General features: G+C 38.7%; 1 protein-coding gene across 1 annotated transcript in view; it reads right to left on the reverse strand.

The window, feature by feature from the left end:
• The window catches only part of ncanb (neurocan b), a 157,754-nt gene that overhangs the window by 98,952 nt on the left and 41,573 nt on the right, over window positions 1-17,229 (reverse strand). The window contains exons 3-4 of the mRNA XM_008407242.2: window positions 2,217-2,446; window positions 1,934-2,102 (exon numbers count right to left, since the gene is read on the reverse strand). Of these exons, the coding sequence (XP_008405464.1) occupies window positions 1,934-2,102; window positions 2,217-2,446 (399 nt within the window). The remainder of the gene's footprint in view (window positions 1-1,933; window positions 2,103-2,216; window positions 2,447-17,229) is intronic.

Below are 17,229 nucleotides of genomic sequence, written 5' to 3' on the forward strand. Positions count from 1 at the left end.
GAATGTCAGATGTTTAGATAATCACACACACGATCCAGTGTGCACGTGGTAATTGCATGGTTTAGGAAGCACCGATGCTCGTGAACTGTTAATAGATTATAATAGAAACAGTTCAAATTAATTCCACAGAAAAATCCATGAATTCATGAATACTGAAGTGCAAACAGGCCAGGGTCCACTGTACTCCCACAGGTCTGAACGCCTGACTTTATATATTAATGAACTTTAATAAAATTCCAGTCTTGATACATAGGCTTAAAGAGCTTAAGATTTGAATCCGCCTTGCAGCTGTAAGAGCCGTCTGCATGCCTTTATGTACCTGTGGCCATGGAAGTGATCGCAACAATCAAACTCAATAATTTGGAGGAGGGTCTCTGTACTTTTGGTAATCTAATGTTAGGTGAAGACGCTGTACTTCAAACTGGCATTTTAATAAACCCAACCATGGAGCCAACTCTTTATTTAGTATAGCCATAAATAAAACTAAGGCTCTGTTTACCCAGAGCCGATCTTCAGTGGAACCGTAACCTTTCAGAGATGAGACAACTGATGCTTGTGTTGTCTGGCTGAAAACCACAAAACAACCGAACACTTGGCTCGTAGTAGACAGAAACATGTGTTTTCTAAATGAGGTGGTAGATAAGCCCATGCGTTTCGATAACATGCTAAAATCACAGCGCCATATACTGGCCTGGCATGACAACTACAGCTGACTGAAGGTAGTCTTGTCTAAACATGGACCGTTTCTCCAACCATCATCCAAAAATTCCCACGGTTTCCAGACGGTGATCTTGGGTAAACACCGCCTAAGTCAATGCAAGTGCAGAAATGTTTATTTTGAGCAAAGAAGGTACTTTAAAATGAGGCAGCGTTTTACACAGGAATCTATTGTTATGCGTAGCAAAGTCCTCACTGATCCTCTCTGAGTATCTGGGTTGATGAGTAATTATGAATAATCAATTAAACAATTATAAATATCCAAAGAAATTACAGCGGCCGTAAATCAGCACCGTGTCTCTTGATGAAGGCAGTCTTATCGATCAAGCCGCTGTATGTGAGACATCTAATTAATTTCGAAAGCAAAATCTTATAAAGAGCAGCAAAAAAAGGCTCAGAGCCTTTTAGTCCTTGCAAGATGTCAATCGAACTGCTAGGATACAGAATTGATTATTCTTTTTATTCATAAGAATAAACTCAAGTTTTAGTATATTCTATAATCTAATATTTTTAGTGTTTGATATTCGTACATTCTAGTCATTTTGATATGTGTAGATAGTTATTTTTAGGTAAAGTTATTAGATAGAGAAGAAAATTAAATTAAATACATGAAGGAGAACTTGTTTAATTGATTAAACTGCAATTGAGTGGAAATGACAGTGAAGCTGTTATGAGCCTTAAGACTTAGATTTTTTTCATGACATAGTTTTGTTCTGTACTATAGGTTTTCCAAATCAAAGGAACTAAATACCCCGTCAAATAAAGCGTTACCAAAAACAATTTACACAGTTATACAAGTAAAAGAAAATGGAAATAGTCACAATTATATGCAGTTTCACAAATCTTTGAAAAGTCCTGAACCAGCACCACAGTGTGCTTCCAAGCTTCTCGTTTTTTCTTGTCCCGCTTTTTGAAGTTCTTTCCGTTTATAATTGATTTTGTTCAGTTTATTAAATCGGTGCCAAATTGCAACAATGTCTCTCAAAACACTTTTCGAGAACCACATGTCCAGTTCGAGTCCAGTTTTAAAGGTAAAACAAGAAATTTACTTTTTCGTGTTTTTGTCTTTTTAAATTCCAGCCTTTTGATCCGACCAGTGCGAAAAGAGTAATCTCTTAAAAGTTTGCTCTTGTATCTGAGAGCAGCTTTTTATTTTAACCTCTTGGTCGCAGCAACCTACAAACAACTGTTCAAATATATATAACACTTTGTTTACCTGTGACCTCCAGTGGAACGGTGTCCTGCTCGTCGTTGATGCCCACCACAACTTCACAGCGATAGAGTCCAGAGTCGCTGGACCGCAACCCGGTCAGAGCAAGGCTAGCATTGTAGCGGTCCTTACTGTACCCAGGCAGCGACACGCGACCCTGGAAGGCCTTTTTCACCTGAAAAATGTGGAGAACGAGTGAATAATAAAAAAAGAAGAGATTATAATAACTGTGGAGCAAGACAGTTAATATCCAGTGAAGTGATTCATATTTCATTGGTCACTGCTGTACCTTGACCACGTTGTCTCTGGCCACCAGGACCGACTGCTCCTTCTGCAGGCCATCTGAGCCTCTCTGACCCCAAACCTTGGTCCATTTGATCCTGGGGGGCTCGTGGAAAGAGCTGCCGCCAGGGCGAAGGGTGAAGAGGCAAGGGAGCAGCACCGTCTTGGACAGCTCCTCGGTAATGGTCTGATGAGTGACCTTCCGCATATTCACCATAGTGTCAGCACTGGTTAAACCTGAGGAGAGCCGAGGGGGAAAGGGGAAGAAAGAAGAAGCGAGATTAAAAATCAATCCGCTCTCGTAAATGCGGCCACCGAGCGCTATTTCTCATTACTCTGAAAAGGTTTCGGTTAATTGATTCGCGCGGCCACAACGTGTGCTTTCCTTCCAGTTTCTTTAGTTCCATCACGATCCTCCTGTTTGTGGAGTAAAAGCAAAGTAGTCAGAAACTCATTGGATGTCTTTGATGATTTTCAGTGATCTAGCAGAGGGTTGTTGTTGCAGCTGACAGAACAAGTCGGTGAATAGGGAAAACGTCAAACATGCTTGATAAACCTTACATCACCCCTTGAATATGCAGCGCGAAATCAATACCAAATACCTCTTTGTTATTTAAAGCATTGCCTCCAAGAAGAAGGTGTTAGTCGTAATATTAACAAGATCTCATGTTTGTCTGCATGTACAACATTTATAATACATTATCAAAATGCTCTAATGTCTTGTTTGAAATAAAATAATTGCATCATTTGCATTGCAGAGGCAAACACCTTAGAAAAGAGCTTCTGATCCACATGTGCTTGTTTATATTTAACGCACACAGCAATTTTTTTTTTTCTTTTTCTTCTTGCTCTCTTACCTTTCCCTGTTCTCTTTCCTGTTACGTCTAAGAACAATATATAAAAAAAGGCACATTCTCTAAATGACATCTCCACAAACCCGTGGCGGTGCATGCACGTTGAATCAGCTGACCGAGTTGTTAGCCACGCTGCTAGAGGCAGATCTGTCACTCAGTGGAGCACTTTGGTATAATCCTCACTCCTCAGACTGACCCGCTGCGCAGACGACCCCAGAGTTACAGATTGATTAAAGTGCTGTCCTTTGGTCAACCTCAGGTAGACAATTTAAGTTTTGGTGGATGCATCTCAACATGTACCCGTTTCAACAACTGTCGCAGACTAAACATGTAACAGAACATCAAGTTTTGTTGAGATCTAATAAATGTTATTTTATTAGATCAACGCATTGAAAATATGTTGTATATTTTTGACCTGAAATGTAGTGTTATTTTCAGTTTGACTATTTATTTTGGCTATTTTAAAGATAAGTGCCAAACATGAAAACAAACATTCCAAATACACCAAAACATAAAAAGAAAGAAAAGTAAGAAAATCTCAGAGCAGGTTTCAGACTTTGAAGGAAGACTTCGACATGGTGATGCTTTAATCGAGTCTCTCTAGGACACTCTGGCATTGAAAAAAATTCATTACATGTAAAAAAAAAAATAATTCCCTAAAGGAAATCTGATGTAGACATGGCAGAAACGCTATTCTTCTGTTTGCTTCTGAGAGTGGAATCAGTAATGTGCCGACGAGCGATGAAGCGACGGCATGACACCACGATGCCTCTCTGACCAACTACACACACATCAAACCACGCAGCAAATGGAATTGAACTAAACAAACCTGGATTACAATTTAATCGTGTTGTGTCATTCACTGGAACACACTTTAAACTTTTGGGAAGGCATCTTTGCAGGTTGTTTAAATTTGCTCCAAACATCCAGCAGCCCCTGCAGGCTGAGTTTGCACTCCCCGGGCGGACAGCGTCTGAGTGAGCCACAGCTGGCGGATTCTTTTGGACCTGGAGACACAACGCTGAGAAACCCGACCTTAAGAATGAAGAAACAAGCCGAGATATTCTAAACAGCAGGTCCTGAACAGCTGAATTGAAACAACTAATTTATAGCAGAGATCTGCAGCAATAAACATTGTTTTTTATTATTATTATTATTATTTTAATAAATTACCTTAGGGTTAGATGTTCATTTAAAAACATTCCACTGGTCTCTCATGAAATTATATCGTCACTTTGCATACATATTGGAACAAAACCTGGGTCTGCGTCGCAAAGAGCCTTCAGACATGATTTGTTGAGAATTGGCGCTGGAATTGAATTTCAACGTCCGTCCAGAATGAACAAAATCACACCCTTACATTGTTCTCAGCAGTCAGCTGGCAAATGGTTAAATCTATACTTATAACGCGCTCCACAGAAAAGGGATCCAGCTTTCTGTTGTTGTTCTTCACGGTCAAAATAATTCAAATTCAAACGTGAATCTGTCAAAAAAAAAAAAAAAAGCATCCCAGATACTGTATGCCCACTTGCTGTCATGATCTCCCTGGCTTTGAGCCCCTCATCAGACAGTGTCACTGTGACAGCGGCCCTCACCGTGTTTGCCTCGCTCCGTCTTTTTTACATCCCAGTTAACATCTCTGACAGCTGGGTTATTCTCACAGGAGTGGTGTTGGAGCAGAAGCTGTCTGTCACAACTTCCACCCTTCTAAACAGCAAAGGGGGAACTTTTTTTTTATTTCTTTGTTTTTCTTTTCTTAGTTTTCCAATTTTTCTTTAGAGACAGAGAGATGCTACTCTAATTCTTTTCACCATTTCTTTGATTTTTTTCTGTGTTTCTTAAACTCACTGTGGCCTTCCTGGTTTCATTCTTTGACTATTAGAAATCTTTACCTTGCGTCACGGTATGTCAAGGTGCAACAACAAACACATTTTGATACATTTTGGTTCTATTTCAAAAGGACTCAGTTTTCAAATTTATTTAGCAAATTTGAAAAGTGTTGCACACATTTGTTTTCAGCTGCCTCAACCCTGACTCCCTTGATTGAATTCTAGAGCAAACCATTACCTTTTGGATTAATGATAGTAAATAGACTCCTGCTTTGAGTGATTTAATCTCAGTTTAAGCACAGCTGTTCTGGGAAAGCCTCGGAGGTTTGTCAAAAGTCCGACCATTAAATGTGTACTTCACATATGGAAAGAAGGAAGCAACCAATGAAAGAAAGGCAAAATAAACTGCATTAAAGTTGATTCAGCTTGATGCAAAAAGCTACGATGGAAAACTAACTACGTGAACAAACCATTCCAATGCTGAAACATGATGGTGGTAAAATGATCATGCTTGTTCTCTTCTTCAGCAGAGGCAGGGAAATGTTGGAAATGTGTTAAAACTGTTTGCAAAATGAAGCGAGCTACTAGTGAATAGAGCACAAGGCTGTTGGAGTCATCTAGACCTAACCACAAACAATCCCAGCCACCAGTTTTTGTCCGGATATTGAGTTTTGAAGGAAGCCGATGAACATTCATGAAGTCTGTTGATTACAACACAGATGACGGTGGACAAACATGAAGAAAAAGAGCCCGCTGATTTATTTCCCTTAGTGCTACCGTCCACTGCAAACTATTTATTTGTCCTTCTGCGGACTCACTTGATTGAATGCATGTTAAAGCGCTACACCCTACAGGGTCAGTCTGTCCTGTCTGTAATTAAATGTCAGATTGTTTAAACAGTAAACTTGCAGCAATCACAGACACGACACACTGCTGTTTTGTCATTTTGTCCCCCCCCCCCGGTGTCCTGCATATTCTCTTCTCTCTATTCATGCCCTACAATTCGGGCTACATGCCAGTTTTAAAACCCATTATTTCAACTCATCTTTTTTTTCTCTCTATTTTCTCTTCATCTTTGTATGACAGATTTACTTTTTCCTTTATCCTTGTTGAAAAAGATGCTGATTTTACACTAGGACTCACATGATGGGAACACTGCGTTCGCGAAAAGATGTTGGAAAGCCACACATCGCCGACATAAATAAATATTTTCTAACGAAAATCTTAAACTCGTTGACCATGCTTCTCCTGTAGCCTTGCAAATATGTATTGCCATTTTTTTATTTATTTTTTTATAATCTTGAAAACTGCAGGGCTGTACAGTGTGACAAATGCTGCATTTCCAATGAAAAAAAACTCAGTTGTGCTGTTGTACATGCCCAACAACTGGATGACCAAAGTCTGCAGTGATTGTGTCCGTCTTAGAGCAATGACTTTAGCTGAATTATTTAAGATTTAAATGTGTTTTTCTGATGAAGCTTTCCTCAACAGATTCCATGGGCTGCATGACTTTACATCACAGATTTTATGTATTACAGGGGAAAAGAAATCAATCCAAACCAACCTACCTCTCTAAGTAGGATGCTTTTAAGCTATTCCAAGGAAAACTTGCTGGCACGCTCCAGATCCTGGTCCTTCTGCATAACCCAAGAGAGATCGAGCTTAAGGATGTTCACCATGAGGGCAAAATTCATGACCCCCTCAGTTGTGGTAAGGAGCACCAAAAGCCCCAGACCATCCCACCTCTACCACCGTGGTATACAGTGAGTACAGGGTTCTTTCTCTGAAATGCTGTTTTCGTTGATGCCACGTGTAACTGAACACACATTTTCCAAAGTGTATGACTTTAGTCTGATTAGTTCACAGAACGTTTTCCAAAAAAGTCTCGGGCTCGTCAAGTTATTTTCTTGCAATGGTGAAAGGGACATTTTTGTTCCCTTTAGTCATTTTATCTCCTGTGAAAGCCGTTTACCCCGCTCTCTTTCTTATTGTACCATAATGAACACTGACCCTAACTTGAGGGAAGTGATGCCCGGCAGCTCAGATGTTGTTCTTGGTGCTTTTGTGAGCTACTGAATAAGATGATTCGCCACTCTTCCGTGTTTTATGTTTTTTTGTGAATAATTGCTCTCACTCTGCCTTGCTAGAGTCCAAAAGTCATAAAAATAAAACTCCGTCACCCTTTTCAGAGAGATGGATGTTAGTGACTTTGTTTCTCATCTGTTCTTGAATCCCTTTCATCGGGACATGATGCGTTTGGAGCCCTGTTAGCCTGCTTCACGTTATGCTACTTTTATTTCAGTCATTTATTGTTTACACAAGCCTGGAAGCATCCATCCATCCATCCATTTTCTTGCACCCTTGTCCCTTAGTGGAGTCGGGAGGGTTGCTGGTGCCCATCTCCAGCTAACGTTTCGGGCAAGAGGCGGGGTACACCCTGGACAGGTCGCCAGTCTGTCGCAGGGCCTGGAAGCAATATCAGTAATATAAACTGAGTACATGTATTTACTCATCAGCTTACATTTGTCTGACATTAAAATTTGGTAGATTTTCTGAAACATTTAAATGCGACACTGGAACAAAAACAGACGAAATCTCACTTTGTGACAAAAATTTGACAAGTTAGGTCCTTAAATATTAGCACCATATTGGAGTCTTTGTTTATATTTTCACATTTGAGAGCATTAGATCGCGTGAACGTACAATAATCATGTGTCATCCCTTGATATTTGGCCAAAGTGCCTTTGAAAACACACACAGACACACACAAAAAGGCACATGAATAATTGTCACTGCTCATTCGTGCAGCCGTTATGCTTTTTCAGTTGTTCACTGTAAGAGGTTGAGTGCTTCTTCCCTGATAGCTTAACATCAGCCCTCCCATCACATTTTCCTCTCCCCACAGGCGCATAAACACACATAAATATCCACTCCTTTGCTTCTCCTAGTGGCATCGCTTAGACAAGCGCTACTTGTCTAACTCCCACCCCAGCTGGTCTATATTACTTTGGCTGGCAATACCAAACAGGATTTGTGCTCTGAAATGGCCTCTGATTCAGCACTCAAGAGAATCTCAGCCCATCAAGTGAGATGACCTGTGAAAAAAAAAAAAAGAGCGAGAGGGTTTTTGAAAGCACAATAAGAGGAGAAAATAAAAGAATCGGGAAGGAAAACATACAATGAATGACTAGGCTGATCACACAAGCAACTTTTCATCTGATGATGGTTTTGGTATTTGCTCTTTGAAAACGAGTTGTGAAAGAGGTGAACTAGAAATAGAACTGTAGCGTAAGAAAATTATTTAATCTCAATAGGAGTTGTACAAAACAGAACTGGAGCTTGAGATGTCGGTAATTTTGTCTCTTTTGGTGAAACCAAAATGTCCTCTCAGGTTACTGCAGAGAAAAGTTTATTAAGGTGAGCGCTTTATTGTCCTCTGTTTATTTGGAGGACAATAAACAGAGGATTACTTCTTTTTTTATTTAACAACAACAAAAATCTATTCATCTTTGTTAATGTTAAAACCTCTTTCACAAAGATGAAACCCAAGGTAAAACTTGAAGCATTCTCTTCATCAGGCCAGATTCCCTGTAATGCACTTCACTTCTGAAAATTGAATTTATGAACATTTTTCTTTTTCAGTGCAGGTAAATATAAAACAATACGGAGCGAAACTTCGCCGTTGTCTAAAATCTGCTTTTACATGGAAACATTGTCAGAGGCGCAACTTTTGTTTGGTTATCTGTACGTGTGTCATATTTGCAAAGCCAGAAAGTAAGATAACAGAACATAATTTCACTGTACAAATATTCTGAAAAAGATGCTTTTTTTTTTTTTTATAAAACAAGCACTTACACAGTGGAGAAAATATGTACTGAAAACAACACTTTCATCTGTGAATATATTTCTAATCAGGTAAAAAGCATTAAATCTGTACAAGACATGCATAAGAACCCAAATATGCCACACATAAAAAGCAACACAAATTAGTTGATTTACCTTCAGCAAAAGTGTGCTAACTTTAGATTTTTCATGTAAAGTAATGCAAAAGGACAGAGTAAATACGTGTTCAACATAGTCACTGAAATTTAAAAAAAAAATTGTTCATAGAAAAGTCTTTGTTGGTTCTGATGCCTTCGAGATATTTCCCTGTATGGAGAAACATTTTGAAATTTTCCCACAAAACCAGTTTTTGTAGAGAAATCAGTCTTCATATCTTAACAGAATCTCATGGTGTTATTTATCATTCAAGAAAATGTAAAGAGACAGACCGGATTATATTCCTCCAGTACCGACTTGTTTAAATATTCTCCAGCAAATCTTCAAAACCAAGAATTGAGCAGTTTTCTACAGCAGTGGAGTCTTAGACAGTAAACCTGCCCAGAAGTCATTGCAATAGAGCGCATTACTTCTTTTTTTATTTAACAACAACAAAAATCTATCTGCTAGTGTCAGGTCTTTCTAAAGTTGTTTGTCAAATGGCGCTTTGGCAACTCATTTGATTAATGTCATTTGATTCATTTTTAACTTCTCTGTTTGAAATCTTGCGAGCACCATCTGGTTGCAGTAAGTTTATGGGGGAATTAGATTCTTTCCACTTCCACGCTATAGTCTCAGAGGTGCTGACAGAAACATTCAGAAGTTTAGCTATCTGTACTGGATCGGTTCTATTTCGTTTGGATTATTTCACTTTTTCTGAATTCTCTCAGACTTTTCGATGCGTAGAAGGAAATCACTTGTCCTTTGTGCCTGCGGGCCTCGGCATTGTCTCCTACCAGTGAGGCACAATGCTTCCTGTGTTTCTGTAGATATAGTCTGCGTACGGCACAGCTATTATTTAAGTAGAAGAAATTCGACTTCTGGGAGTTACTGTAGACACCAGAGCGGATTGGTTTTAGCAGATTTAGTGCAATGTCACTGTGATAGGAAAACAACCAGGTGTTGTTATGAGATGTTCAAATTAGTTTTGCTTAAACTTAATCCCCTCAAATTATTAATACCGTCGCCTCAACTCACTGTCAATATTGCCTCGTGGTGTGATCCAGTTTCAGAAGAAATTTTTTTAAATTTTCTTGATTTTCTTTAACTTTATCCAGCTTTTTTTCTCATGTATTGAACTCTATTAATCATTATACAACTTAATTATTTAGTGCACGTAACTTAATACATTTACTAATTTTTGTCGATTTTTCATATGCGTAAATCACTTGGGCTGTTACTGAAACAGAGAGATTATCATGTAAATATTAGAGAATATCTACAACAAAAAAGAACAAAAAACAAAACACAAGCCTGATGAGAGGTCTTTTAGTAACCTCGTCTTTTGAGAGGACAGATATTCCTCCTGCAGCTTGCAGATAGAGAAACCTGATCACCAAGGTGATTGTCAGCATCGCCTCGTCTTCCTTCCCTTTGTAGATGTATGCAAATGACCAAAAAAAGCTGAAAAGGCTTTGGGTGTCTGATGCCGAGCTGCACACAGACACACGGTGGGCGGCGATGGCATTTTCATTTTAATAGGAACACGAATGCAGACAACCGTTCCACATCCCCCCTCTCCGTATTCTTCTTTTCCTCTTCGGTTCTTTTTGAAAATTCCTGTGGAAATGTTTTTGTGAAGATAAAGACAGAGTGTGCAGAGTCGATCGTTCAAACTGAAGAGCAGCAGAAACTGATCGAGGCAAGCCGCCGCCAATCCGCTCCTTTCGCCTGTGTATCAGCTTATTACGTGTGTGTGTGTGTGGGAGTGTGTTAGCGCAGAAGGATTTGCAGGTCATAAGTGTGGACACGTAAGCATCTGACAGAAGTTTGTCGTCATTAGTTGATCACTGTATTAAGAAATGGCAGCTGAAGCAACAAAACAACCGGACTGTGGCTGACAGTTTGCTTAGAAGTGGTGGAAGTTGATCGCGCTGCTCAAATTAATTCGGATTTAATTAAATGATATTTACATGTTTGTCTTTAAAGATGATGCATCTTAGATTACTTTTTAGACGAGTTAATAAATCTCACAGAAATGAGACATGCTAGATGGGATGATATCAAGAAGTACTAAAGTGGTTGCTAAAAATTTAATGTTGAAAAATTCAGAGAAAAAATATCGAAATTCAGAGGAAACATGTCTAAATTTGTAGGAAAAAAGTTAGAATAAAAGCATTTTCTCAGAATTCTGTGGGGGGGGGGGATCAGAATTCTGAGTATGAATTTAAAAAAAAAAGAAAGAAAATCAAAAGACAAAGAAAGAAGGTGTAAAAAAAATTTATAATATATATGTACTTTAAAAGAATTAAGACACAATGCAGCACACAATCAGTCTCACTAACACTGGATCAGTAAGCATCAATTTTCTGGTTTTTCCACAGTTTAATCAGATTTATCTGTGGATCATCATCTGCAAGCCACATCCTCACTGACTACCTAAGATAACAAAATCTAATATTATTGAGGACATATTTTTTGCACTATTATACAGTGGAAATTAACATTTAGTTCACGTACAGATAACTGGTCTGTGGTGTGCAGACAGGGAGGTAGAATGATGTCAGTCGTTCTAAATAAGCCTTAATTAACACTCCCTAAAAGAAGAAAAAAAAAGGAACATGGAAGGTAGTGAGGCATGTATAGGCTCTAATGGAATCTTACATTTTACACTCTTTAAATAAACAATAGGTTAGGTTAGGTGAGACTTTATTAATCTGGAGAAACTATGAGGTAGACTGTTGCTCACATACAGACAAAACCATCCAAATATTAGATGAAAAACCTTATATAATAAACACAATAAAAAGTTAAACACTATGACAAAAAGAAACATTAATTTCCTTGTTTCCCACCCATCCTCCTCCTACCAGGAGAGGCATTATAGAGTCTAATGGCCCGTGGTAAGCCTCTCAGTTAAACACTGACAGGACTCTGTCCATGAGAGTGGTCCTCTGCTGGGACAAACCAGTGTTCAGGAGGTGGCCGGTATTGTCCAGAACTGCCCTCAAGTTGGATAGGGCCCTTTATAGGATGGGGCCTCTTTTCCACTAAGGCTTCAGGCTCATCCCAACCACAAAGCCACTGCTCCTAATTAGACGGTCCAGATTTATGTACTGAAGAATCTTGAGTTTGGGGTTGCTGTAATGGCGCAAGGGCAAAGCATGACCCACATATTCTGGCCTTAGTCCTTGTGGCGGTGGTTGCAGGTTCGATTCCTGGCCTGGCGACATTTGCAACATGTCTTCCCCCTCTCTGATTACCCTGTTTCCTGTTGAACTACTTTCAAATAAAGGCCACGAGAGCCAAAAAAAAAAAAACTTGAGTTTTCATATATAGCAAGGCAGTCCTACCCAAGTTACAAAAAAAAACATTTGAGTAAATGTCCCAACTTCTGCCTTCAGTTATTGCAAAAGTACTTGATCCCACTCTTTCAGACATGAGCCAGGTGAAAGTTTGTTTCCCAGTACATTCCCCTAAACTGCAAGGCTGTGTTTGTTTTTGTTCTCCTTGTCTATTCCTCGTCACTTGTTTATTTTGAATCCTGTTTCTCCATTTCACCTCATCACAATTTGTAATTAGAACGCGCAACGTTTTGCTTGTGTGCAATTATCCCGGTAAAGTTGTGAACTTCTCTTGTGCACCGTCATTTTTTGATGCATCTTTTGTTCGCCGATCTCTTGAGTGGTTTGCTTTAGTCTAAAATTGTTTCTCTTTATTTTCCATGTTTTCTTTGCTGCCTAGGGTATCCTGTTTTGACTTTTAAATATATGCCTATTCTTTTTTTTGTTTTGTTTTGTTTTGTCTGCAGTTACCTTCTCTATTCTTCACCTGCCTTTGCGTCTTTCATTATTATCAAAAAAGCTTTTCAACAGTATGAACAATGATGTACGCCAACATTTTAATAACAGCAGCAAGGCAGACTAAGCCAAACATAAATTATACACTTTAAATAATTAGTTTTAATTACCGGTTTTTAATTAATTTTTAAGATTTTATAAGCTTTACTCTGGTAAATGAGATTAAAATGCAAAGTTTATGACTGATTTGCACTGGGTGGAGTATAATGCAGTGCAAGTTCATTCATATTTTGAATCGATAGAGTTTCTTCATCACTCTAGTTATTTTATCTCTTTTTAACTTCTTCTACAACTCATATTTCTTGGCAACAAACTACAATAAAGCTTTAAATTGCCAATAACTGCTTTCAGCTGTCTGTGGGGACAGAGGGAGTTAATCTTTCAAATCAACAATTTCAACTGTTTATGTTTCGAGGCACAAATAAAAGCAACTCATAAGCACCCTTTGTAGGGAATTGACAGAAAACATATTCTTGTTTCTCTTTAAAAGCTTGTACTTAGGCCTGTCATGATAACAAATTTTAATGAGCGATTGTCTAAAAAATTATTGCGATAAACGACAATATTGTTTTTCAAGACCTTTTGATGCTGATTTAATGGAAATGATTAATAAGGCATGCAATTTCCTGCCATAGAGAGATACACTTAATTTTCAAAAGAACAGATAACACTGGAACTAATAAACTAAATAAATAAAACAACCAAAAACAAAAATAAAATGGATTCTCAGTCTCCATTAACAAAAAACGTACTTGAATAAAAACTAAACAACATAAAGCCAAAGTGGAAATAAATACTACATTCAACCAAAAGAGTGCAAATTATGAAGTCTGTATACTATATTGCCCTTCAGTAATCACTAGATTTAGATAGAGAAGATGGGGACATCAGACTACCTAATGCAGTGATTCACACTACACCATTTTTTTGCCCTTATTTTTCCCTTATGACAATCTTAGATCGTTGGCCGATCTAAGATTCTCGCTGGTGATTTCGTAACCGATCATCCTGTAGTGTGATTTAGATCGTCGTGGCCGCTTCGATCTGAATCACGGGTTTTCCCCGACTGGGAGCGTTAACTCTGAATGTGACAGGTAGCCAATCAGAAAGCGCGGATTCTCCTCCGTGCTTTCTGAGGGGAAATGACGGAGAGGAATCCCAAACAGCTGACACGGCGCAACCCGAAGTCCAGCGGACATCGCAGACGATATGTGGAAACAAGATTAATATTTATTCAACATGTCGTGCAAAGAATATAGAAATGACAAGGGGAGGAGTTGGAGTCAAATTGCTACCGCAGTTGATAAACCCGGTAACTTTTCAGCTGTTCTTCGTTGTGACATAAATAGGCTTTAATGATTTTCATTCAGTCAGGACTTTGCTGACTCTAGCCACATGCATCACAGGTAGTAAAGCATTGATTAATGCCTGGTTTTAAAATTAGTTAACTGGACACCACACAGCACGATCGAACCCGATTGAACCGTTATACCTAGGATTTCTGTCTGCTAATGTGTGGTCTCAGATTTTGAAAATGATTCCCACAATCGGCCGACAACTCCTGTAGTGTGCGCTGGACATTACACTAAGGAAATGAGGAATGGATTTGTCAGTGGAGAGCACCGGAGTTGAGCCTTTTTCGTTCAGTGTCATCAACAGAAAGAAAAAAGGCAGGAAGGGACGATAAAACCGATAATTAAAATAAGGTCGATAGGCTTAATTTATCGCGCAATTAATTGATTTATCGTTTATCGAGACAGGCCTACTTGTACTCTAAACATTTAGTTTTTTATTTTTATTTTTCAAAATGTATGCAGTCTGTGAGGTTAAAATTTTCTCCCTGATCATCGTACAGGTAACTGAAACACCAGCAGAGACACTATCTTTGATTTTGACTCCTAGGATTAAACAAAATCTGGATTTTTATCAAAGAAAACCAACCTAGTTGTGCTTTTAAAAGAGGCGATTAGAAACAGTGTCCTGATGGACCTCTTCTCAGTCAATCATTTAGAATGACTTTGGGTTTTGGGTGAATTAGGGCAGGTATTGAAAACTGTAGTTCATGAGTGAAGAGGACCAGACATAATTAAAGTGATGTAAGTATATGAAATAAGTATTTTTACTTATTTCAGAACATATGACCAATAAAATAGAACAAATTCACGTGGGAGATAAAAGTTCACCACCCGAATGCTCTAAACATAAAATAATTCATTTTAATCTGAGTGAAGTTATTGAACCTGAGAGATCTAGCTCTTATTAAGTGTTAACTGACACAGCACTTTACATAAGTGTAATTGTTGTCACAGAATAAGTCATCAATTACAGTTTCAATGTTGAAAATCTTTTCATTCTCAAAACAGGAGCCAGCCCTCTTTCCTCTAACCGAATATGAAGTCAAACTTCAGCAAAACTCTTAGTCTTGGAGGAGCGACTCCGAGTTTATCATCAGACACACACAAAAAAAATTACAGTTTTGCACCCGACTGTGAAAGCACACACAAGAAACACACGTCTGGCAAAGTACAAGGTTCTGAGAAATCAGATGAAATGAATAACCGCACCGTTCTGCTTTGTCTGATCGCCGGTCTGCACACGTCAACACAAAGTGAACACAATCCTAAAGGCGCATATAACATTACGATGGATTCCAACCACCAGCTGTAACTGCCGCTGTTTAATGTTGTGTGTTTGGTCGTGCGCTCGTGTTCCCTGGCGGAAAACAAGCCCGTTCAGAAATAAAGTCTGAAAGCTGACATCCTCTCACACGAGATCCGCTCCCTAAATAGTTTCTGTAGCTTCTCGTTTCCTTCACTTGAGATCCAAGGAGTCATCCTCTCGACTTTTCCACGTCTGCGTTTCCCGTTGTATTTTCCACCAACATCTTATGCTGGATTGCGTCACCTCTAGTTTTTCTTTGAGTCATTTCTATCCCCGTGTGTTATCTACTTTAGTTTTTCCGAGCCTGTACTGCTTGTGAAAATCCCGATGCGTTTCCGTCAGATTGCGGTCGATTAAAATATCTCCGATTCAGAATTGGGTTTGACATGTTGCACTCACAAAACACCTTTGTGTTAGTGTGATTTATTGCTACATGTACAAAAAGGGTAGAAATACAGATTTATAAAGTAAATATAAGTTTATTTCCACTGGAAATAAGCAAAAAAAGAAAAAAAAATGAGCAAACAGATTTGTTAAGTGCAGTTCATAGGCTTATGTCTGAAGAGACCGTATAGGGTCGGGTCTGAGATTTCTACTTCTCCCCCTAATTGCTTCCTGGAGACTTCTTCAGAGTTTGTTGTTTTTTGTTGTTTTTTTTTGCAACCCTGCCCTGAATAACTTTAAAACATGACTTTATTTCTCTACAACTTAAAAAACAACTCAGTTTCACAACAACAATTTTAAGCTAGTCAAAAAAAAAAATAGAACTTGAACTGTGTGTCAAAATACAAACTTCTAGAAAATATGGAAAAAAAAATTAATCAAAGCATAAGATAAACAGTTTATAACCAGATGAAAGTAGATCTACGTGTTCACTAATAATCTTACTAAGGAAACTTGAAGGCAGGCTTGAAAACGTAAGTTTAATACAAATCTGTAAAAGCTTGTTTATGTCTGTACAGAGTTTCCTTCGGTCTTTACTGCGACTTTCACAGTTAAAGACAGACCGCACTGGCTGCTGCGCCTTCATGTTTGTGTTATGAGAGCTCTTTAAATGTGTAAAGCTGCAGCACATAACTTTTAGAAAGAATGTTTTTTTTTCTGTTTGTTAACTAATATTTCCTTACAAATCTCTAAGATCTTCAAAGAAGTGAAACCTTTTCAGTACTTAGGTGACTTCTGGAGGAAACGGGTTTATAAACCCTAAAGGGATTATTATTTAAGGTCATCAGAATGATGGGGAGCAGAGTGAATATACTTTTCCCACTTCTACTGTAAACTTATGTTATTTCAATATGACCCGTCATATAAAATCCCATATAAAAACGTTAACATTTGTGATAGCAACGTTTTGGATCCTGTTTCTGATCTGACAAACCTTCGCAGCCACATAGGAGCAGATTTCTGAATATCACCAAGGTATATTCCTCAAGTGCTGCTGTCCAATCAGATCCCCTCAAATCCTCTCTGACCCCACCAGCATGCTCCCGTCTCCTCCACCTCTCTCTCTCTCTCTCTCTGACAGATATTAACCCTCTCACAGCAGCTCTCTTCCCAGCTGAGCCGTTTCAGACCAGGCTGCGCTGGGATTTACACAAACTCCCCTTAAGATTCTGCCGTGACTAATTTTGCACCTTCTGTGGCGTTATAGTGCATTTATCTTGTGTGACAAGCTCCCAACATTTTAAAATTTATAAGCACGATACACAGGCAATGGAGTAGTGGTGCTAAAAGTGCAAGCACAGTATTACCAACACATACACACACGCGCACACACACACACACACACACACACACACACACACACACACACACACACACACACACACACACACACA

Source organism: Poecilia reticulata, linkage group LG4 (genome assembly GCF_000633615.1).
Source record: "Poecilia reticulata strain Guanapo linkage group LG4, Guppy_female_1.0+MT, whole genome shotgun sequence".
In the NCBI taxonomy this organism is placed as follows: domain Eukaryota; kingdom Metazoa; phylum Chordata; class Actinopteri; order Cyprinodontiformes; family Poeciliidae; genus Poecilia; species Poecilia reticulata.